At 39.1% G+C, this 25,629-nt stretch overlaps 1 protein-coding gene across 1 annotated transcript in view; it reads right to left on the bottom strand.

Moving 5' to 3' along the window:
• The window catches only part of ACER3 (alkaline ceramidase 3), a 49,997-nt gene extending 25,288 nt beyond the window's left edge, over positions 1-24,709 (bottom strand). The window contains exons 1-2 of the mRNA XM_062513825.1: positions 24,582-24,709; positions 5,356-5,466 (exon numbers count right to left, since the gene is read on the bottom strand). Coding sequence (XP_062369809.1) covers positions 5,356-5,466; positions 24,582-24,684 — 214 coding nt within the window. The 5' untranslated portion in view covers positions 24,685-24,709. The remainder of the gene's footprint in view (positions 1-5,355; positions 5,467-24,581) is intronic.
• Positions 24,710-25,629: the final 920 nt, after the last annotated feature.

Below are 25,629 nucleotides of genomic sequence, written 5' to 3'. Positions count from 1 at the left end.
AAAGAATACAAGCTCTTACAATTTGTAACAAATGTCATTTGCAAGTATGGGCAAAATTATTGCATAAGAAATTTCAGCAGATTTTAAGTTAACAAAATATGTTGTTGGGGTTTCCTTGTTTTTTTTTTTAATGTTATTTGGGTTAATAAATCTCAACAATCAGCAACTGAACTCCTTCCCTTCCTCCTATACGATCAGAAGCAATTATTTCTAGATTATTTTTTACTCTTCAGTCTTTGAAAAAATCAAGAATGTTGCAGATATTAGTGTCACAACAGTTAATTTAGTGACTACAGTTAATTTCTAAAGGTCAAATGAATAGAACCCATCTTGCTTCTGTGTAATAATCACATCTGGAGTTTCTCTGATTATGAAATTTTACTATGCACTGTAGAACAGTGTTTTATCTATAGTATCTATCCATATAAAATGGATATCTGGAAGAAGAAAAGCTTACAGGGACAGATCTTAGGGTTCCAGACTTGAGACATTTCTAAGAAACATTCACTTCACAAAAACCATCTGCAATGAGAGATTCTGCCAGCTTTGTACTTTTCAAAATACGAGTGATCACTGTTATTGCAATGACACGTTTCCAAGAGGAGCAACTCTCCCGTATTGCCACTGACACACCGAACCTTGTAAGCAGGGGTTTCAGTTTTCATATTTTAGGTGTTGCCTTTGCAAAGGAGCTTAACCCACTGAAAGCTGCATATTGGTTGGGAAGTGCTAACTCCATCCGAAGCAGTAAGTATCATTTCCTCTCTAACTACTGTAACTCACTTTTCATAAATACTATAAGTCACTTGGCATTTTTACATCAATGAACCAGTTACAGGATCCCAAGTTACAGGGGATATATACAAATTATGTACTAAGCACAGAATATACATTAAGTCACAATATTATGAAATCAAAATGGCACTTCAGAAGACTAGAAATTAAAGTCATGGTTGCTGCTCTCTATGTAGACTAACAGGGTCTTTTTCTGTCCTGCAGCAAACACCCTGTGTAGTTACTGCCAGCTGATAAAAGGGTGGTGTTACCATGATGTAAAAACAATGTATCTACAAACTTTACTTCATACACATACTGTCAAAAAATTTAAGGGCAATACCTATGGCTAGAAATAAGCTAATATTATACAAAAGACTCAGCTCTACATATGCACCCTATAAATCATCAGGATTTGAATTCTAGAGGGATTCTTTTCAATAGTTTTAGGAAGCATCAGAAGCATCACATAATCAGTGATAATTCAGTTTGATGTAACTACCCATCAGCACTCAAAATTCTCATTATGAGCCTAAATAATTTCCAGAAAAAGCTGTTTATTATGATTTCACAGATGAAAACACTTTTATTTAGGTATCTACACATGAACTAGGCATCAAAGCTTCCACTTAGAGAATGTCATTAAGAGTAATGCAGGTAACCAAACAGGTATTTTAGAACAAGTCAAATAATTATTTGGGCTTTTGTGACTGCAGCGGCAGACAGAACCCTCTGCACAGGTAGACACATACATTTAGGTGCTTAAATTTGGAGCTGAATTTCCTTTTATTTTTTTTACAATGCTAGAACTTAATTGAACATTAACGACATCACACTGCATCATTAAAAGTTAAAGAATGAAACAAGATGAAAAAAAATTAAATGAACCATTTTTAATGGATTATTGTGTGTTATAATAGTTTCCCTCCCCCACATAAGAGACAGGAGAGACACTGGTTACTCCAGAGGTACAGCTCTACAATTAACTCCAGCTTGGCTGGTACTATTCCCAGACATTGCAGCACAAGTATCTGCACTAGTGAATTGTTGGAACAGTCTGTGGTATGAATCTGGCCTGCTCCAACAAGCACTCTCCCCAAGCAGCTTCCAGGCACAGCCCAGCAGTCGGCAGCATCCGGGGCCTGCACTCAGCAGGGAATCTCTGTGTGGTCACCTTGTTTTGGAGGCTAAAATGAACAGACATGGGTTGTTCCACCTGCTTGGCTTCAGCACTCAGGAATGTTCCCAACCACAGCTGGTTTACCAACACTGACACAGCCCTGGGAGCTTCTCTACAGGTGTTAGGTAAGAGGAAGGGAATTAACTCTGACTGAAGAGGTTTTAACAACTGCTTTCACAAGAGTTTTCAAAAGTTTCACTGGAAATTAAATTTAGTAAGTTGCTTAAGAGTTCCTATGGCTATGCTTAACACAGAAAAATTTTTGCACCTTTTTTCTTTCCTCCACTTTGGCACTACTTGAATGACTGAGCCCTATTAAACAGGCCAAAGAAATACAAATCAGAACAATCCTTCCAAATTTCAAGTGAAGTATCTAATAAATATTACTTCAATGAGTGCTTTCTTGTTTCCATAGGTCCAGAAGTTACACTTATATATTAACACACACAAAATTTTTTAAAAGTCAAGACCCTTCTAGAGTAGGAAGCATTTCAGAATCACAGTTCCCCAGGATGCATGAGAAACTGGCATGTGTAGAACCTGATACAATACCACAAAATCATAAGGAACTACTCAAAGCCAACCACTTATTCTTTAAGGTAGTAATGGTCAGATGATTTGTTCCACCTACTTCACATACTGAAATAATGGCTTAAGATTATTCTTCATAATTTATATATTGATTAAATAGTTCTCTACAGCTTAAAAATCATATTCAGTTCCTACTGAGACGATTGAGAACATGCACTTTATGCTGAAAGGCAGCAGAAAAAAGGGCTGAGAACAGTGTGCTGTATCTCAAAGGCCTTGCTGAAAAGTACAACTCAGTCTTGGCACCAGTATGAACAAAAAATTTATTTAAACAAGTATTTAGAAATACCCCTTGTTGTCATGCCAAGATTTTAACAGGTGTATGTGAAACATACACCATGTGTATTTGAAAAAAACAGCACTTTCATAATTCAAAATGTATTTACTTTGAAAAGGAAATGAATGTCAACCAAAGAAATTGTGGATATAAAAGTCAAGCACTGAACATGGCGCGGTAAAACACGAAGGAAGTGACAATCAGCTAAATGTCTGGAAGCATGCAAAAGAAACAGCTGATGTGGATCAAAATTAATTACTAGAAACAACATCTCTTAGGTTCTCAAATGCTAACAGATTTAATTTTACTGTTGGCTTTGACAGCTGTCTTTTAGTGTCTTGTAAAATCTCAGTAACTATTCAAAATTGTTAAAACCTAAAGTGCCCTCCCTTCCACCCCCATCTTCACAGCAGATTTGTTAAAAGGATTTCTACTTTGACAAAACAACTCTCAGCTAGAAGCTCTGCTGCATGGTTTTTAATGAAGCATGCTGCCTCAAGTGAAATCACAAGTTTGTGTTAAATTCCCTACCTTTTCACAGATGAAGTCTACATTTATTTGTTACAAATTAAATAAATAGAGTGAAACCTATTAATAAATAAAATTCATATGATGGAAAGAATTCTGTTTGGTACTTTCTTACAGAAAGAATATTCTGTACACTTACTCTATCTCCATTTCAGTATGCTTCTTGTTCAGTTACATGCATAGAGAGAATGCCAATATTCCTGACACATTCCAACCATATTTAATTTTTTTATGTTATCATTCACTGCTTTTATTCTGTAGTAGAGGAAATGTTAAGTGGTTTGTGATTCAAAATCATCTTGCTCCTGTTTTCATGAGAAACTATAAAGTCTTCTACATTTCTTTACATCTTACAACTGCTGTAAAATAGGGTTACAAATACTGAAGCAGACACAAAGCAGAAGGGAAATGCTTTTGGAGAGACCTTTAATGTTAGCTTCCAACATTATGAGATAAAAATCAAGCCATTTATCACTTCAGACAGGAATCAAAGCCAACTCAGTCACAAATGAGCAGGGTCTAGATGGAACTCAGGACTGCCTTCCATCACCGCTGTCTAAATGCAGGCTCAGCTCCCCTTCAGCAACACCAGAGAGAAGAGAAACTGAAGTCCACGGTATTTAGTGTGACCAAAGAGGGGTTTTTTTTTGTTTGTTTTAGTTTTCTAAAAAATATTTTAAACAGTAAATGGGATATGAGAAATGCCCATCTAGTGTGAGAGCCTGACATTCTGGTCAGATAGTGGCACACTCTGTCCATCATAAACTGCCACTGACAAAGGTAGGTACAAATCACAGTGAAGTCAGTTTCAAACTGACTTTTAATTTAAGGGGTTCCTTTTCACAGTTTAAAAAGAATGGCAATATGGACACTGTGATTCAAGAACACCCAAAGTCATCTTCAGCAAACATTTACACACCATTTCCTACCATGTCTTTTTAAAGTAAACCCTGACCTTTAAGAATTCTCTCTGTTTCATACTGAGAGAAAAATTAGTAATTACTTGAAACCATAGAAAGCCTACAAATGGCTAATTAGAAAGTGCTCAGACAATATGCAAAGCAGTGCATTGTGGCTGCCTATATTTCATGTAGCTCAGCAAAGCTGATTTAACTGAAAACTTGTAAATTTGCACCTTGTATATGTTACAGTTTAACTGGTATCAAGGATACATTTAGCATATGGATATGTGTTTTCCAACAACATCGCCTAAATACACAACATGCCAATATTAAAAGTGACATTTATCAATCCCTTACCACTCCAAAGACTGGGAAAATCTCCATAAAGACAGGAGCTATAGCAAACACAGAAATCCTGTGAAACACAGAAATTCCATGAAATTTAGTTTTGAGCTCCAACTGTCAAATCTGAACCATCTTCACCCATCTTTTCTCATAAGGCACAAGACTTCTAGTCACACAACATTTAAAAGGAAGTTGGTTCTTCTCTGAATTTTGTTATTTTAGAATGGACAGACTTCCCTTGAGTTGATCTGAACATGAATATCATGCTGTTCTTCCATTCTTGCAAAACTTCCCAGACATGATGGCTGAGTGATACATGTCAAAGAGGAACTGGAAACAAATCCAAAGTCATGAAAGAATGCCTTTCCAGTTCCCTCTACATCTTGGTCACTTCCTCTATTACTCTCCCATAAAAATGTCACAAAAATATTAAAACAGTGTGAAACTTTTTAAGTAGAATACACAAGACACCTTCTGTAAATCAAGAGAAAAGTACAGAGCAAGCCAAGATGCACTAAGCATCACCCAAAGCCAGAAAAGGGCCACTTTAAAATCTGATCAAATTATTTAGTGTATTCTAATTTCATGTCCCTCCAACAGATATAAATTTTCTGTAAACATTAACAAGTGCAGCAAACTGAGGTCTACTTTTCACACATAATATTTGTATATAACTGCAGGTTTATTAATATCTAGATATATTTTCCATTGCCTGAGCCCTCTTTATAATGAAACAGCAAATTAAATTCTACACATACCTGTAAGACACAAATATGCAGCTAAATACCGTTTTTCAAGGCCATCTTTATAGGTCTGAATCGCACCATAGATTGGAGGTAGAATGAAAATCAGGTTACTCACTGTGTTCCCTGTAGGACAGAAACATAAAGCAGAGATTTAGAATTGGGTACAACGCACTTTAACTAAATCTAACAAAATTACATTCACTCATTAGAGACAGGTTCAACAGTTTTCATCCAGAAAGTGGCTCAGCAAGACACCACTGCTCTCCATCCCTCATCTAGTGAAAGGTGTCCCTGCCCCCAGCAAGGAACTAGATGGTCTTGAAGGTCCCTTCCAAACCCAAACCCTTCCAGGACTCTAGCCTACATTCTACCCAATGCAAAGAAAAGACGTGTTGCAGAGACCAGAGAAAGCAATAAAAGCCAAGAGCTCAGCTCTTATACACTGATTTAGATTTGGTTTGTTTTTCTTTTCCAAACTGTGCTGACCTAAGACAAAGTGCAATGAAATCCTGCAAAGTTTAAGTGAAACAAAAGGAAATGGTACATCTCTCAACAGAAGGGATGCAGATTCAGCTTTTTAGCTTAACCACAAATCATAATTTAGAAAATAGAGGTTATGTTATGGGAATTAAATGCCATACAATTTGAGAAAATGAGCAAATCTGTTAAAAAAGGCTTATATAAAATAATCTGCACATTTTCACATACCATCAGTTAAATATATATAAAACTGAAATCTAATTTGCAACTACCCCAATGGAATATCCAATTTATGAGGCTATGAAGATACCAAACTCCCTATTTCTGCATTTTTTATTCAGCAGAAAATCCCAGAAGCTTTTCCCATTCTAGAACAAAGAACAAGAGTGAGCAGGTCCTTTCTGAATCACACCCCTAATTCAAGCAGCTATTTTTCAGGAATCCTACTTGCCAAAATCCATCCAAAAGAAAAGCAAAACATACCAAACTGTGTTCATATAACCTTAAGGTATTGCAGCACCTCTAAAAACAAAAATCCATACTTCACAGTTGTAAAGAAAATTCATGCTCAAATGGAAAAAAGGTTATTTAAGAACACATGTAGCAGAAGTGTACCTAGTTCCCTTGAGCAAGGTAGCTTTTCTGTATTCTCACAAAGTACATACAAATCTCACTTTGAGACAGTCTTCTCAACCAGTTAAAAATCTCATCTGATTTTTATCATAACTCCTTTAAATCATTTCCTTACTGATTTTACATCACATCCTGCCCAATCATGAATTTCACCAAGATGTAACAGTCAAATTACATGTGCCAGAGATCTCACTCTTGTAGTCAGCTCCGAAGTAAGTTCCTCTATGTAAAAAGAAGCCCAGCTGAAAACAAAAAAAAACCTTCTGCAAGGATATACAAGTTTATACCAATATAAAAGGCCTTTTTCATGTTCAAATTCTTGGTGGTATCATCAGCCTTTTACCACATTCCCACAGAGTTGCAATGGGTAGTGATTCACTTTCAACTGAGACCACGTTTGGAAGAAATTCACTCAAATGCTGTTGTGTGACACATTGACCATTGCCACGATCTCCTGTAAGTCATGCAAACATGTCATTGAGCCTTGAAAAGTAGAATAAAGGTTACATAGCCTGGATAGCAGAATTTCTGCTTTCTATAGCAGTGCTCAGATATGCCCATTTTCAATAGAAGTCAGTAGACATTATATAAATGTCACTGCTCAAGGTCACTTAGTTATGAAACTGTCAAAAGTCTGGCAAAAATTCAAATGTGAAAATGCCAAACAAAAGAAATACCATGATGTTTATCCACAATTGGGAAGGCACATGACTGTGGAAGAGAGTTGCATAGGATAACAAACTTAGATGGGTGTAAGAATGCAGAAAACAGATTCTTCTGTAGGAAAGGGAAGGGAAGGTTTTAACACTTCCTGTAAAGCTATAATTACATTAAATTATTGAAAATGTACGAGCATTTAATCTGGGACCATCTTGCTGAGAGAGGAAATACCATAGACCTAATCTAGCTGTACATTCCTGCCACTCCTTCTCTGCACTTTTTGGCCTGAATTATTCAGAACATTTGCAGCATGGATTAGGCAAGCCTATCTGCAAACATACTTAATGAAAGTTGTGTACATTTTGTTAAAAGGGGAAATGGGGGCAGGGGAACAATAAAGTTCTCTGGCATGCTGCTAGCAAAATTCCTTTTTTCAGCAACAAAAACTCCAAGGCCTCTTGCAAACCCAAGGTGCCCAGGAATGCGTATTTCATAAAAGTCTTGCTAGTCTTTACAGGATTATCCTCACACAGAATATCTTATAAATTCATTAAAAAGGATTTTTACTAATTCCATCCGAAAATGGCAGTGGGATATGCACAGAGATTAGCAAAGAATATAAAGAAAGAAGAAAAAAGTGATACAATGCAGACCCATAACTCTAAAGTTATTTCGCAAACAAGGAAGTGAAACAAGCCTTGAAGGAAATAAATAGGGAGTTGAAAATGAGAAAGCAGTTCAAACTGTCAAAAAAAAAAATCACCTTTTTCCACTAAATTTCCTTTTTTTAAAATGGAGGGAACATAATGCAGCAGAACTCCATGGGAAAACCAGATGACAGAGAAATTGCAACTACAGCACAAGGCAGAAGATACATAAAACAACCAAAGAAGAAATTATTGGCTATGCCTATAAGAAATAGGGTATGTCAGAAATTTGATGAATGCACATGGATAGACCTGGGATTAACTCTGTACAGCATTCTTATATTTCACTACTGGATTCCATGAATACTGGTCCAGGGAGTGACCTAATTTTTCTTTAGCGACAAAAGACTGCTTCTCAACATTTTATCTTCAACATGTCCATCAACAGAAAGGCAAACCACATTATCTGAGGGAGAAATGAATGAACTTGCAGACTGAAATGACAAGAACAGGATTAAATATGATGGCCATGAACACACCTTTCAATATGAATATGAATCCTTATTCCATATGTAGAATAAATCTAATTGAAAAGGCAGAAAACTGAATTTGGACTGTCTTGTAACTGACCACAAACCATCACTGTACACACCAAACCCCTTAAATTTATTTCCAATAGAAGCAGTGAAAATAGTTATGTCTTTATGCAAGTCAACAGTAGAATACACTGTTCTCTAGTTATTGATAAAAGAAAAGAGAAAGCTCATCAGGTGCAGAGAAGCTCTGCTCAGATGGGAGTGATGAATGAGAGCTTACAATTTCAGAAGGGACAAAAATTGCTCAGCTCACTGAACAAAACAATGGCTGGATGGAACAAAACTGTGCTCTATAAAGACATCGTGGGTCAATGCCAAAGACAAAAGGGAGCTGTTTGAACTGAAGGATAATAGTGACAATGACTAAATAGATATAAACTATGATATAAATGCAGGCTAGATATAAATGCAGGCTAGAATAAAGAGGAAAGCTTCCCACTAAAGAGAAAATATTTACAACTGCTTCCCAAAAGAAACGAGCAGCATGATGAACCTGCTTTCAGGGTGGAGCTCAGGAAGCTCCACAATCAGATTACATGATGCAGTAGCCTACCAGAGTACTAAACCAGAGCATGTCCACAAAGACTGAACATGGTACTAAGTACAGGGCTAAATTAATGCCTAATTGTGATAATGTGACTGACCGCACAAATTTCCAAAGGAGTCTCTCAAGACTCTTTTAATGTAAACCATTGCTTCAAAGAAATGTTTTTTTTTTATTGAGACAATACCATAAGGTACCAGAACAAAATCAAATTTATGCAAAACATCTTTTCAACAAGCTTCTGTCTGTAGGAAGAAGAACAGTATGAGTGTTAAAACACATCTGCTTCCCATTCTACAAATACAGCAGCAAAACCTGACAAGTATTTTTCTAATGCATGTACATTCACAGTCATCTTCAGGCCCTAAAAAATATGTGTACTAGCATTAACACAAACATCTGTAGAAAGACTGACCACAAATACAAAAAAAAATAACTTAAAAGGAGGGAAAGTTTCTACAGGTAAACACAGGTACAATATAGAGCTTACTGTTGCACAGACATAGTACACACAGTTGGGAAGGACACAAATTTGAAGTACCTTTCATAAAATTTCCATTTTTCCAAATATGTAGTTAATTCCACAATAGAAAGTAATTGCTACAATAAATTTGGATGAAGTGTCAAAAGAGGGAAAAAAAAGTAAAGTTGGGAATAAGTTGTAAAAGAACATGGTCAAAAACGAATAATAAACATGATGCAAAAAAGATAAGGAAAAATGCTGGGAGTTAAAGATGCTATTTTCAGTGAGGGAGGAAAAGTGCTATCATAAAAGAGAAGCAAAAATTATCATGTTCAAGTTTTGACAAGCTTATCAGTGTGATTTATCCTGTGTTAAGAGATGCTTTCTCGTATGTCTGTACACAGAATGACAGCATGGTTAACCAAGCACAAAAATCTTTTCAAGTTTTAAACTGTTCTTGCTCTCTGTGTCAAACAAATGAAGACTTTTTACTCTTATGGTTTCTACAAGACTCAAAATCAAGATAAATAAATGTTACCCTCAGAGAGGAAAGAAGAAAACACTTGCTGCTTAAAAAGTTGACTATACATAAAGAGCTCATTTAATATTAGTACTAACAAACACAACATTCACCACAGTAAGATTTTTCAGCAGTAAGGTTTTTCATATTAAGATTTTTGCAACCCACTGCGAAACAGGAGAAAGGTACATATTTTAGAAAATAGCAGCCACTTTCCTAAGTTGTAATAGAGTCAAAGTAGCCCTTTAAGTAAAACATACAAGCAAACAAACAAGGTTTTGAGGCTGAAAACATCCATTTCATTGTCTGGATATCATAGTGCTCTGCACAGTCAATTCCTGGATCATGTAGCTTTATCTTTTTCCATAACTGCAGGAAGAAATTAAAAATAATTATAAAAAAGAAAGCCTGCCAGATGGCATCATGAAAAACTTGATTCATCCTTCTATCTGCTTTCAGATATAAAGAATTCTATTTCATGGTTTTGTTTCTGGAATCATCACACACAGTTCTGGTCCAAACTACAGCTCATTATTAGGGAGTTTACCAAGTTCCAAGAAATTGCAAAGCAATGCAATTCAGGCACATGTGAGAGCATAACCATCTACCATTAGGTATGCTCTCTTGTTCAGAAGAGCCAGCTATGCAGAATCACTTGGTTTGGCCACTAACTTCAACCTCACAATGTTTTTGCTTATGGCTTATCACCAGAAGGGCAGAGCAGCAATTAGATTTTCACTTCCACCGGCCAGTTTTAATATATTCCACTTCAAAGTCCACAATAACTGCACTTCAGAGTGTCAGGAAATGAAAACTTCTGTTTCCATTTGATATTTCAGAAGGACCTCAAGGGGAGAAAACCAAGTCATCCCTAGAGGAATCTTGCCAATATGTAATTACTGGGCTCCCTACTTGCTAATGTGCATGAAGGATCAATACAAACTTCCCGTGAATCAGTGAAATACAACACAGTGTTACTGCAGGCTGGAACACAGCACCAATGCTGACTTAAAAAATAAAAATATTAAATAACAATTAAAAAATGGGATTATGGGGTGTTTGTTGTTAAGTTACAAGATCAATTTCTTACACTGTATAATTCTCCTTTCTGAATACTAAGCTGACCTTGATTTTGTTTACTGAGACATTAATTGAGGTTACAGCTTCCAACAATTCAACTGCAACTTGTAATGGCCAACACATTTCTAATAACAAAATAGGAAAAATACTGAAGGACACAAATACTGAAGGAACTACTGAACTGTATAAGCTGTGTATGAAAGCTTCCTGAGGAGCTATAAAAATGAGTACACATAAATAAATCAATGGATCTTTACTGAGACTATAGATTTCTAATTTTAAATACCTAGGAAGATCTAGTAGAGCAAGTTCACATAGATCATAGGCATCTAGAATTAAAAGACAGATAAAACGGCACAGAAAAATGTAAAGAAGTACATTACAAAGGAAAGACGTCTTAATCTAGCTCTGTATAGATGTTGTCATACCATTATGAGAAAAACTGTAAGGCACAAAGGAGAGGGAGGGAGTATATATAACAACTAGGAGTACTACACAGGAAAACAAAGATCTGAATAGAGAAAGAACAGCTGCCTAAATCTCATCCAGGCAGAAGCTACATGAAAGCAACATGGAATCCAAAGGATTCTCATGGGGGAAGGATTGAAAAGAAATATTACTTGCATCACTAAAGAAAGCATTCTGATGAGCACTAACAGGCTGAACCAAGGAAAAAGGAAGTTTCAGTAGGACATCTAGAAATCCAGCATTTGGCAGCAGCATCTCCCAAAAGAACCCATGAATCCTGCAAGAGTTTCAAACAGAATGGACAATACACTGCAAGATACGTGAAGAAAACAATGCACGGTGGGTGAAGAAAGGTGACAAACCAGGCAGGAACACAGATGCCTTTCCATGGCCAGCACCAACTCAGACGCATTCCACTGCTGTGAGCACACTGAGCTCCTGTCACACATGTCCCAGCCCCAGCAGCAGCAGAGCTGCTTCCAGCAAGTCCAAGTGCTGGGACAAGGCCAAATAAACTGAAGGCAACATTGCTGCTGCAGAGCTGGTGGCCAGCTGGAAGGCGTAAGTGTTTAAAGTCAGCATGCAGAGCAGTGCTTCTAGACCTTCTAGGCTGCTTCTCCCTTGCTGGGCCTCCATTTCTCCAGGATATGTAAGTTGATATCCTTCTGAAGAGGCAAACCATTTCAGGGATATATTGCATTGGGAAGGGGTAAAGAGGCAATTTTAGGAAAAAATATTAATTATTAACAACACAATTTGATTTTATTTCCCAGCCACATTTATAAGTGGTTCCAACATGCTGTGTCAAGTGATACATTCTCATTTATGATTTTACATAGTTTATACTCCAGCTGCAGAATTCATTCCCTTGGCTTTCATCATACTAGTCCAGCTAATATTTTTAGATGGCTTTAGTCTGATTACACTATTTCATGTTACTTGTGTTCCTCAAAACAATCAAAAGGTATTTAGAAGAGAAAGCACTGGACACTGCTGACTAACAGAACACACACAAGTAGGCTCAGTTCAAACCTGCAAAGTGTGGGTGTATTTTCTTATGCACAAGCCTCTTTGGTATGCACACCCTACAAAAGCCCTTATTATAAACTGCTTCTGAATTGCCCTAGGTTACAATTAAGCTATCCTTTTCCTTACCCTCATCTTTGCAAATTGCTATGCTACAGTATAGCAAAGGCATTCAGAAAAACTACAACCTAACAGAAGACTATACTGACACTGACCTTGCTTCTTATGCAAATTATACTAAAAATAAATGAAAGATAATACTTAACAAGTTCACATTTTAAAGCTCCACTTGTTTCTTTGTAAGAAACCAGTACACTTGAAGATACCCTTGCAATCCCAGAAATACATTTGTGCTTACAGAACAAATTTAAATTTAGACAGTGAAATATTTATTGTGGGGCCAAAGAGATTTTTGCTCTTTCCCCTCAAATCTAAAACACGTTGGCCACCTATTTAGTCTCTGTTACTGCAGGGTCTAAGCAACCCCAGTCTTCTGTCTCCATATCCCTGCAAGACAGGCTGGGTAAAGCTGCCTGAGTCACAAAGAAACCTGCATTAAACTGAAGTCAGGACTTTCAAACACTGGTGTGTTCCTCTAGCCACTTGACCATCCTTAGCTGTCACAATGAAAACGAATGAGTTCACCACACCACTTCTCATAAGTAAAGCTTCAAAGTAAACAGTACAGTCACAGTAATAGCTAGGTACTTTCCAGAAACAGTCTTTTTGTTACCAATTCTCATGTTTAGCATAATGAACTTCTTCTCCTGGAATTCTTAAAGGCTATCACAAAAGAAAAAGTGTCTAAAGCCCCAGAACTTGCATTGATTTATTTTTTCCAGGAAGGGTGACTGCTAATTTTTTCAGAGGTATCTATCTCAAAACATTTCATGAGTGAAGTCTGAGATCAGGATGAACTGCTCTTCCCCAGAAGAGCATTAAAACAGCAGATTAAAGATGTGGAGGACCAGCTGTGAAGTTTAACAGGTAATTATGAAAGCAATTGCAATGAAAATATTCTGAGGTGATAGGCCAGAATAAGGATAGCCATAACACCTAAATTAAAAGCCAAGTACTATCTCTCTTCTGAAGCCTATTATCTTACTGTAGTTACACGTTTATCACACCAATGCCTGTCACGAGTGCAGGGCATCATGGAACATTAATAAATGTCTTTTGCATTTTGAATGTACTGTTACATGAAAAATAACAATATTTAGAAATGTAACAATAAAAATGCTAGAATCTATTCATGGCCTTTTTTTGAGACAGCAGGAAGAGCTTGGACAAATATGATAGCATAATACACACCTTCTTTACAGGACATTTTATTCTCAATCCAAGAAATTCACAATTAACCAGACTGCAAGGAATAAACTTGCAATACAGCCAGTTTCTATGCCATCCTGTCATGCTTTAATATTGCTTTCCTAGGGTATGGGAAACCACATGGAAAGAAAGCACAATTTCCCTAATAAACATTAATCTAAGATGATAGCAAGCACACAAATTACTTTGAAGTACACCTGGAAGGATTTTGAAAGCAAATTTAAAGTAAAAACAGTTGACATAGGCAGATCATTTAAAATACCAATCTAGAAAGCCCACTAAAAGCAAGTGCTTACATCTGGAAAATGCAATCAAAGTCTAAAGAGATTAGGCTGAGATGATGTAAAGTTGCAATATTACATGCAATAAGATTGTTGCTGAAGGGCAGATTTGCTTCCTTTATATCCTTTACTGGAAAACAAAATAAAATGTATTTTAAATGTTATTTTAAGGCAGGTTGATGATGTCAGACTGGAAGGAAATAACAGACATGGAGATTAGTGTTCAGCCTCTGCTAAAACTAAGCAGCAACCAACATATTACAATGATCATCCATTTAATTTTCATCATTCTTAACTCCTTCCAGCCATTCTTCTCTACACTGGTGTCAGCATCCCAGCTTCCTGTTCTATGTCTGCACCAACTCCTCTAAGGGTCTATCCAGAGCAGAAAGCACTGGATCAAAGCTGACAGCTTTGACCAACAAAGTACATCCAACACAGCATTTGTCAGTCCTCCCTACAATGGAAAAAAACAACTTGAGGCACAGAAGCTGTGAGTATCAGCCCAGAGGCTCTGGTAGGACTGTCCCAGGCACTATGCAGTAACAGAGGAGAGCTGAGCCTTAGGAGAGCCCAACATGCTCACTGGACAGTGAGCAGCAGAGAATAATGTGTGCCAGTGCTCCTATCTTCAAAACACAAATCCTCTCACTTTTTTCCCTTTCTTAATGTCAATACGGATTTCCCCTGGGCGTCCAGAATAATTAAAGCCTCTCCTACTAATGACTCATACCATTCTTTTGCCCTACTTGGATGGTAGGAAATTAAAGGTGTGATACTATGTGACAGCTCTAGCAGAACACACCAGGATGATGAAACTGGTCAGCAACCACAGCCTGATTCAGACACACAACAGCCACTCAAATACTGGTTGGTGACATTCACCCTTTTATCATCGGTATTATTTAAAAATTCCTTCTGTAAATAACTCTATTTTATTTATTTATTCATTTTTTTCAGGGCTGCCTTAAATGAAAAACCCTAAGGCTACCTCGAATATGTGATGACAGGCAACTGAACTGATCACAGAAATGACCTGGAGTCATCACCTTCACTCCTAAATATCTAATTTTATCTCTTTTACATAAGTACTTAATTTCTCCAAAGTCTTCATAATCTTTTCCAGTTAATACAACAACCTCCAGCAAGAACTTTTGACAGTACCCAATTAATTCAATAATGCAAGACTCAAAGGTTGTCACTCCTAGTCTACAACTAACTCCACCTGTATTATTTAGTCACTGTCCAAATGTCATTTCAAGACAACCCTCTTGCTCATGCCTGAAAAATGAGAAGAAAAAGACTGACAATCATTTATCATCCACAAACCTTGGCAAAAGCTATTTATCTGGAGGGAAAAGGAAGCTTCTCCCCAGAGAAAGTAAGATCGAAGTCCATACCTTATATCACAGTCTAAACTAAATAAAGGAAGATATACTAAATACATTGAAGGTTCAAGCTTTAAACACTATACTTTTGTTATCAACTAATACAGTACCTACACAATAATAGTTCATAAGTTGGCTGGCAGGAATTTGGGCACAAATCTGTTTTACTGAGTAAGATACAAAATAGTTGGAGACCATATAAAAATTAACCATGTCCCCAACACAAATGGTAGCCCAAAGGCTGACAGATAAAATCTTTCAGAGGAAACACTTGAGAAAATTAAAAAAAAAAAAGTAATGCAAAAGTCAAGTGGAAATCAGCATGGAAAAGCTTGGAAGGGTATGCATTTAAGAAACAGAAATTGCTTTACAATACTTCTCTGCAGCCCAGATTGGGGGGAAGGGTGGGGGGAGGACATGAAAAATTAAACTGGAATAGACCCAAGAATTTCAGCATTTCAGCACTACACTGATGTTATGCATTGTGCAGAAGAATGTATTCTGAAGCGCCTTGGAGGATTATAAAACTTGGGCCTTGAAAGATTTAACAGCCACCAAAACTCCGAGTGAAAAGCAACTGTGGTATCACAGATCACAAAGGCATAGCAGTTTGTTTAAGTGAATGAAAACAACATCTGCTGTATGATTTCATATACCACAGTGCATTTCTCTGCTGCTTTCCAAGGCACTGACACAATTCAATTGAACTGATTCTTAGAGAGACAGTATACTCACCAGTAGTACAAACCAGCAGTGGTCCTCTGGTTTTTGCTCTGCTACCTCTAAAGAAAGCCCTGAACTTCCACTCTGCTGCTGCTAGCAGCAGCTTATGGAGATGGAATTAAACTGGTACAAACAGAAGTGTATTGCCAACCTTTTCTCTACATTTTTGTGACTAAATTGAAAAAAATAAAAAGTTTAATTTCTCTGATTTTCCAGGCTGTTTACTCACATACTGGGGTCAGCACATTGTGTATAGCTTATTCTTTCTGCTTAAACAGCTCATTTTCACAACTGTGAAAAAGACTTGGAAAAAAGAAAAAAAAAAAGACAAAGACATCAGTTGTCATTCATGAACAAAATATTACCTGAAGCAACTCTGCACTTATACAGCTGTGGGTTTTTTTCTGAAGTCTATAAGGTTAAACACCTAAAATAAATAAATAACGTCTGCACCCTGTGGAAGGAATGCAGGAATATCAGTAGAAATACACTTCGCAGCTGTATGCAATAACTCCCAGAGCAGCATGGATGCTGCAATCTGGGGGTCAGCACCAGACCTGGAAGTATCTGGTAGGAAAGCAGCACTACAAACTCCCTCCAAGACCAATTAAATCTGTAATGAGACTTACACAAACATGAAAAGGCTTGCTGTGCAAGAAAGCATAAGTACTTGTAGAAGAAAAGTACACTCATTTTACCTAGAAGGAATGTAAACTCCTCTCTGTGACAACAAAATCAGTTCATCAGTTCTGTTGGTCACTTTAGCTTCCTCTTGAAGATGACCCATTTGATTTCAAAGCAAGCCAGAACTGCAGACCCTCTTTCTCAAAGACAAACAAGCAAATTTTCAGTTATCCCTGGGTTTCCTCAATGAAGCTTAAAATACCCATCTGAAGGGATCACAGTAGCATGCTTTCCAGTCAGGAAGCAGGTCTTTGCCTGAACAAACAAATGGTATTGACCAGGAAAGATGAAGAAAGAGATGTCATTTGTTCATCACGTTAACACAGACATATCTCTGTCCCAAGACTCAAAGTGTCCGGACTAATTTTAATGCTCAGTGCTCTAAAGGAACTTCTTTGGGCTAATATTGTATCTGTTTTCCAGATGCTTATTCTTGTTCAAATGAAAATCCTTATCCAACTGGAATTAGTAACTACTAGAAATCCAGCCTACAGAGCAGTGGCAACATGAGCTTACTGCAAATAATGACCTCATTTAAGCACTGTATAAATCCAGAGCTTCTAGGATCATGTCTTATGGCCATTGATACCTTGAAATCCTACTAGATGGAATACATATAAAATTCATACAAAACATACAGATGTTCAGCTCACTCCTAACACCACATCAAGAATTTTCTTGATTCTGATTGTCTGCTTTCCTGCCTGAAGAAGTCTAATCTTGCCTTCTCAAACACATAAGTCAAATCTCAACTAACATCCTGAACCGTGCCTAGCTTAATCAGGCCACACTCTTGTCCCCTTCTCCAGTTCCTCTGGTTAGAGAGGAGAACCATATTATAACCTCAGCTTGACTAAGGGAAAGTACCTTCCCGTTCACAAAGCCAGACAGAGATCCTTCAAGAGACACACACTCTGCACATACCATTTCAGGGTCACTCCAAGGACACTGCATTCAGAAAACCTGTCCAAAGGAACCAAGGAACAATGTAAAACCAAACATAAGAAACTAAAGCCCCAGGACACAGCTGGGAAATAGACACGCCGCTGGACACTAATCTCAAATTTGAAATAAAGTTTGGAATTTCCTTCAGGAAAGTGCTACAATGTGCAGGGCAGGTTTGAGTCACCAGTTGGTGGAGAGGCAATGAACTGAAGAGGAATCTCGTAAGGCTGAGGAAAAGGCACAAACGGTGCAATCTCTCCACTGAGACTGACAAAGAGAACAACTTCTGCCTCCCAAACTCCAGACACATTGAAGTATGTACTCTGCCAGAGGATGATGGACCTGGCTGTAAAGGAGATCATGATCCTGGAGATGATGGCTGCAATGATCACTTAGAAATATTGTTTTTTCAGTCACTGGCCACAGTACACATGCAGCATATTTCTTCAAGGAAATTAATTCTTAGAAGCAGAAAAAAATATCATGGTTAGACACTCCATTTTTTTTGAGCTAGCACAAAATCTCTGAAAATTTATAATTGCATTTTCAAGTACAAAGAAGGACCTGCGCCTGAAATTTTAAATCTAAACGGTACCCAGCAAAATCACTGAGCCTCTACCCTGAGCTTGCCTATATGGGCATATTCAGATCAATTAATGGTAAATGATTGACACTAAAGCTGTGTTGTAGAATTTCTCTCTTCCTGACACATTCTTTTGCTCTTTGTAATACTTCCACAAAGACAGAATAACCAAGCACCTTTAATTCATGCAGCAGCTCAGCTTCTCTGCTAATGGACGGAAGAATAAGTGCAATTAATGAGGCAGGTGCAAAGAGCCCCCCAGCTAGAAGGCAATCTAAGGGAGGTAGCTTTGCCCTGGCAGCCACTTGCAAGTGGGTTCTCTTCTAACATTAGAACATCATGTTTTGATACACATTTTGAATTAAAAGAACTCGTTGCATTTTGTTAACCTTTCACAAGCCACAAACCTTTCCATGATCCTCCTGAGGTAGTCAGAGAAACAGCCAAGTGTGTGAGCACTCGCACGTGTGGCAAGATAAATCAACCATACACTGCTGAGCTGTTGGGACTGGAGACAATTACCAGGCTTCCTTTGAACATGTTTGCATCGATAATTAAATCTTTCTTATTAAAAAAAAAAAAAAATCTTTCCCACTTATCTGTGAAATTCACCAGCAAATATAGAAAATGCATTACATTAATAGCAGTTTCACAGACACAAGACAGAGCAAACACTACTGAAGACTTTTTCTTTCAGTTATGACAAAAGTTCTTAATCTGCAACTAAAGCCTCATTAAAATTAATTTAAAAGTCCACAGTGTTCCTTTACAATCATTCATTTTAAATTAATCTTCCTATTTCTAGCTACAAATATGTATTTTGCGAATTCATATAATGCAGTTCATAAACCTGTCTGCCTCAGTTTGCACATAAGCAAAGTTAAATTGTACAAATGTCACTGCCCTGTTACCATTTGGAGTGGCAGATGTCCAACTGCCAGCTATACAAGTACTGAGTATGAAGCACTAATTACAGAGTAATCAAATGCTTTGTTAAACCATATTTTAAAATTCTATTGTCGCTTAATAACGACACACATATTAGTAGATAAGCATACATGTGGTCTATTAGCACAGCATCTACTAGGTTTTAAGCACATCCATAACACGATGGATAAGTAAGAAGTGATGATTGGAAAAATCAACTTTCCGAAAGCCTTCAACCCCATGTTTCAATGAAGGCTGGTGGAAAAACTGAAAATTAAACTGTCATGAGATAAAAGGTAGAGTTGCATCATGGATGAGAGATAAAAAAGCAAGGAAGAATTAAAAATAATATATAAATCATTAGTGGTGGCAAAATGCATCAAAACAGTGTGACAAGACTGTTTTTAGGCTTAAGCCAAGAATGTACTTTTACAGCCTAGGAAAGGAAATAAATTAATGCAACAGTATTTGCTGCTGATTCAAAATCAAATAGAAAGACATAAAAAAACCCCATGACAACAGAGACCATCTGGCTTATCATTTTGCTTCTGTTCTATTATTCTTTGGAGAAAGGAACCCCTCTTTCAACTCGTATTTGTCCACAGCACAAAAGGCAAGCTAGAAGTGTTCATCCTAAAATGCACTGCACAGCTGAGCACTGTTCTGCACACTCCATTTGACTTTACACTCACCATCAATTAGTTTAATGCTTCCTTAACCTTTTTGCTTGCAGTGTCCCCTCAGTTGAGGGAGCTCCCTCAAGAATCCAGATAAATTTCCAGAGGAAGGTTGTGATGTGGTTTCCTCCAATGCAGTCATTAAATTTACACACTCAAATCCCTTTCAGTCTTAAAGTCTACAGGCCTGTGACATTGTTTTCAGTTGAATCACTGTTCAGAACTCATCTGTGTCATGTCATCTTTAAATCGCTCCATCTCAGCCAGGCAGTTGGGCTGATCACACCCAATTAAACTTGATGATGTTTCCTTCATCTACCACTTCACTAAAAGAACAGACAGGGTTCTTGAAGGCAGGTTTGTTTTAGTTTTCTTACACTCACATAGAGAGTACCTAGCCCAACAGTCTCTGGCTGCTTTCCAAAGCCTCTGGCAAAAAAGGCAAAATGCAACAGGACACCCACAAGGAACAAGTGACAATCCATATGTGGTAGTACAAATTCAACATTAATGACGTTATTCTAAATTAAGAGAAGTAAATTAAGTAAATTTTGCAAGCTTTTATGTTTTAAAGTAATGAACCCCATGGAAAATAGAGATCTGTGCATCTTTGGCAGCTGTCTTCTCTGAGCAATGCCTAAAAAGAAACAACAGTGTTTTTGTGTCAATGTTCACAATGTAGAGAATGCTTGGACGGCACCCTGTGCCCTCCAAGATGTGAGATAACCAGACATCTCAAACTGAACAACACAAGTAACAATAATTTTATCTCAATCTCTTGTCTGAGGCAAAAATCAGAAGGCTTTAAGGAAGCGGAACAAAAACAGACAGAAACATGGGCAGATTCTCATGACATGGGTAGTTTTTTTCCTAAATAAAAGTCCCATAAGGAAATCCCAGTTACAAGAAGTTGCTTACCAGATCTCTAATGAAAACAAAAGTTAATGGATTTAACTCTGGTAATAATAATAATAATAATAATAATAATAATAATAATAATAATAATAATAGTAAATATTGTTCTTATACAAATATATCAGGACATGCTGAGATAAGACCAGAAGCCAAGAAACAAACAATTTCACCGATTGCTTGAGAAGCCTGAAGCAATGTTCTAGGTGCTTGCTGCTGTAAATGCCAGCATAAGGATATACTATCTCTAAACCAGTCATATTGTAGATGATACATATTACTCATGGACAATGATAGCTCAAAGCAACATAACTGGAAACATGACTCAAGTTTGATCCAAAACTGAAACACAGCATTCTGTTGATAACAACAAATTCACCCCCATAATTCTCCTGACTGAGAATTATAAGCCCCCCATGTACCACACAGGGCTCCTTTGAACCTAAAATATTTGTTTGAATTGCTACTACTCTACATGCTTTCAGTAAAGGGAATATGTGAAGATTACTTATATTCACTCATTATATTCTACAGGAAAAGCTCTTACAGGGATGACTGAATGCAAGAAGGGTAAGGCTCCTGTTATAGATATTCACATCAAAACAGACCCCCAAAACTCAATGCTACGTGGGCTAAACTGGCCTGAAACATCAACCCTGCTAAGATAAGCTGTAACATTTGAGTGATAAGTGCTAAAAACCAGAACCTATATTTGCCCTTTTTCTATTTGCTTATGTGGGAGGATGGTGGGTTTATCCTTTACTATTTTTCTTAAGCAAGTGTACAAAAGTTTGGATAATTCAGCTTTCAAGCACTGGGACCTGAAAAGGTTTAGTTTTAACGAATGAATAAAAGCCAAACTACACGCCCTCCAGCACACAGGAGTCAATCAATGAGAAACCCTGAAAAAGGAATTACTGCACCATACAATAGGTTTGATCAGTGGGGGACATAAGACTCATTTTAAGGCTAAACAGAGTTAAGCTTGCAAAACAATTATTTTCTACTGGTTTTCCATGTCAAATGGTTTAATATTCTACAGACGGATGTAGAGCAGTTAGTCATCCACCTCCACAGGGGAGAAAAACTCACTAGGTGCAGACTCAGAAAGGCAAGAATAAACATTTTTCATTATTAAAAAAAACAACAGCACAACAACTTTTGAATACATGTCATTGTGTTTGAGATACATCAAGGAAATGTAAGTATGAAGTGCTACACCACCACCTTACCTCACTTCCACATCACTCACTACATACAATTGATAAGCTGCCATCATTTACACTAGTTCTTTAAGGAGTGAATGGCAAGGAATTGCATGTGGGTTTTTGGAACACAATGTAGCAATTTTGTACTAAAAGTAGTGTGCTAAATCCAAATTGCTAAATGGCACAAAACTGTAATTTTCACAACAAGCTTTCTGTTTGGTTCTTCAGCCTCCTCCTCCAAACCTATTTGGTTTGGACCTGCCAGTATTCCTCAATCTTTGGGCCTCCAAAGTTTCTTATAAATTATTAATAAAAAACATTCAATGCAAAAAATTTTTACATACCATCATCTTTGCCTGAGTGGTACCAAGTCAGAAACTGATTTTCACTCTTCTGTAAGGTAAAACTTCGAAAACTATCTCCACAACACTTATTGCCTCAGACCCTGAAAGCACTATTACAGAACCACTGCTAAAGAAAATCTAACCCATCTTGGCATCTGGACTGAAATTAGCTGTTGTTAAGATAACCCTACACCACAGCAGGCTTACTTACTCTTTTGCATTTTTAACTTAGACCATTTAAATGCTTTATCTTACAGCACAGCCCTTATACACAGTTGTTGTTTTTTTTTTCCAGTGCAACTTGACAGACCAACAAACCACAGTCCCAAATACCAAAACGGGACCAGACCTTGTATAGCTACTCCCTTTTTCTTCAGAACGCAAGTCTTTCTGCCTGCCATTACTTTCATCCTCATCTCCCTTCTCCTGAATAATCCAAAAGTAGACAAAAAGTATCAGTTAACAAGGCCAACAGTGCAGGGTTTATTAAAAAAATTTACATGCTAGTCAAATTTATTTTTACATTAGTGAAGAAACAGAACTTCCTCTTCCCTATGAGAATTATCTCACAAATTATGCTTGACAACAAGGAAAACACAAAAAATACACACTCTGCAAATGTGTCATTCAATTTAAACTTCCAGGTTTGTCCCTTTTTAAGAGTATTTAATTTTGTTTCCTTTTCAGCCAGCCTGGCTCCTCTCAGCCATAAATCTACACGCCAATTTCCTTTTTCCTCTGAGCTTCTAAGCTGCTTATGCTGCTGCTGTTCATTTCAGATCCTGTTCTCCTTGCTATTCCTACACGCCGAAGCCTCTTTCACAATTATTCATTTTGGATCCTCACCCATGTCACTGTTTGCAACCAGGAGTCACAGCTTGGCATGTATACCAAGAACCCTCCATCTTCTGTATGCCAAGCTCTTCCAAACCGCTGCTGAAGTATTCCAGCTATGTGAATGGCCTCTGCAGATTGCCCACTTCAAGCACTTCAGGGCAGGTGAGCCTGGTCACTTTAGCACCCAGGGCCCTAACACTTCAAAGGCAGCCACCTACCTTAAACGTGTGAAAGTTTTTTGTAGTACAGGGCGTCTGCCAGGCAGCAGCACATAATTATAACTACTACACCCTTTAAAGTCGCTACCCAGGATTCAAAAATATTTAGTTTTTCAACAAAATCTCAGTAACATAGGGCTTGCTCTTTTATCACCTGCAAGGCACTCCTTTCTCAAGCACCTGATGGATGACCCTGTAGTTGAAACCCCTTCTTTCTTTCTTTCCCTAAAACAAGATAAATCCTGACTGTTCCTGCATATCAGAGTTTCCAGGTCAAACCAATGGCCTGCTCTCTTGCCAGTGCTCTGAGCTATCCTAAATGACTACCACACGAAACCGAGCGACCCTTGAAGCCTCATTTAACTCCCACCACCTGCAGCAGAGCCACCCGATTGATGACGGCCACCACAAGGCACCAAACACCAGCTGGGGGAAGGTGTCTCCCCTGGATGAAGACACATCTTGCATAGGAAGACACCTTTTCTCTCCCCGAGCAGCTTCACCTGGTTTGACCGTGCAGGCTGGGCAGACGGTTCCACCTCAAGGGGAGCAGAGCAGCAGCTCCGTTTCACGCGGTTTCACGGCATGGCACCCCAAGCACGACTCCAGCGAGAAGCCCTGTCCTCGCCCATGCTTGTGGTGCCACACAACCAGCCCAGCTCCCGTGGCAGCCCCCAGGACCCACCTGACGGGCCACCCCATCCCGGCCACCCCCGCAGGCCCCCGGCACCCCCGCTCCAGCCCCGCCATCCCTATGGACACAGTCCGAAGGGACATGCTTGGGATGGGGGCCCAAACAACACCCTAGGGAGAGAGGGGCTACACCACCCCGTGCTTCCGACACGGATTTGTGGGGGAAGGTGGTGGAAAACACCCATTTCCACCCGCCAGGGTTGGCTGAGGGGCAGCGGCGCCGTCACCCCGCAGGAGAGAGGGGACAAGGAGAAGGAGGCATTCCCCCGCCGCGGGGAGAGAGCACCAAGGGCTGCGGACAGGGAGAAGGAGGGGGCGGTGGGACGCGGCCCCGGGGCCAGGGCAGGAACCGGGGCCGGAGCGGCCACTCACAGAACTCGGCGATGTAGTAGGAGACGGCGTAGTTCTCCTCGCACCACTCCAGGGTGGAGGTCGGCGGCCCCCAGTAACCCTCCCGTTCGGCGGCCGGGGCCATCGCGGCGCCCGCTCCAGGCTAGAGCGGAGCCAGGGCACGGGAGAAGCGGAGGGAGAAGGGCGCCGGGCCCGGAGCACAGCGGCGAGAGAGAGCGGGCGGGGCCGGCGCTGAGCCCGCCCGGCGGGGCGGAGCCGCGGTCGCCATGGGGATGGACTGCGGCCTGCCGGACGGACAGAGCGAGCGAGCGGGCGGGCTTGGGGGAGCGTGTTGTGGTGAAAAACGTGGATGTGGGGAAAGTCTGTGGGGAAACACGGGCGTGGGGCATGCTTGGCTCTCAGGGAAGCCGCGCGACGCCTCTGTGAGGATGAGGCGGGACGTGAAACAGCATCACGGCGCTCTCCTCGCCCGCCTTTCAAGCTGGTCCGAGAGCAGTGAGGAGTTTTCTTCCCTCAGCTTTCCTCCGATTTTCCTTAAACATTTCATGGAGAATTTGTAAGGCGAGCGAGGCAGGGTGCTGCCTTCATGTTGTTGAAACGCAGCTTCACAGCATCCCAGAACGATTTGTGTTGAAAGGGACCTCAAGGACCATCCAGTTCCAGACCCCTGCCATAGGCAGGAACACCTTCCACTATCCCAGGTTGCTCAAAGCCCCATCCAACCTGGCCTTGAACACTGTCCCATCCCCGGGGATGGGACATCCACGACTTCTCTGGGCAGCCTGTGCCAGTGCCTCACCACCCTCGCACTGTAGAATTTCTTCCTGAAGGCAATGAAGAGGCAAGTGTTCCTCGTAGTTGGGCTGGAAGAAGGAAGAATGTTTTTTTATAGCACTGCCTACTAAAGGGGGGGTTTTCCTCTCCTCTGATGCCTTATTTAGTCTCCTCAGCGCTTACTATGTGTACTATACTTACACCCATAATATGCAAAGTGCTTCTCAAGCAGAGTTGGTATCCAGAGGCAAGTACAGTCTAAAAATGGAAAGACTTGAGACACAAGCGAAAAGAA

The sequence above is a fragment of the Cinclus cinclus genome, chromosome 2 (assembly GCF_963662255.1).
Source record: "Cinclus cinclus chromosome 2, bCinCin1.1, whole genome shotgun sequence".
NCBI classification, from domain to species: domain Eukaryota; kingdom Metazoa; phylum Chordata; class Aves; order Passeriformes; family Cinclidae; genus Cinclus; species Cinclus cinclus.
Note: the sequence above shows the minus strand (reverse complement) of the source record. Positions and strands in the feature narration are given on the sequence as shown.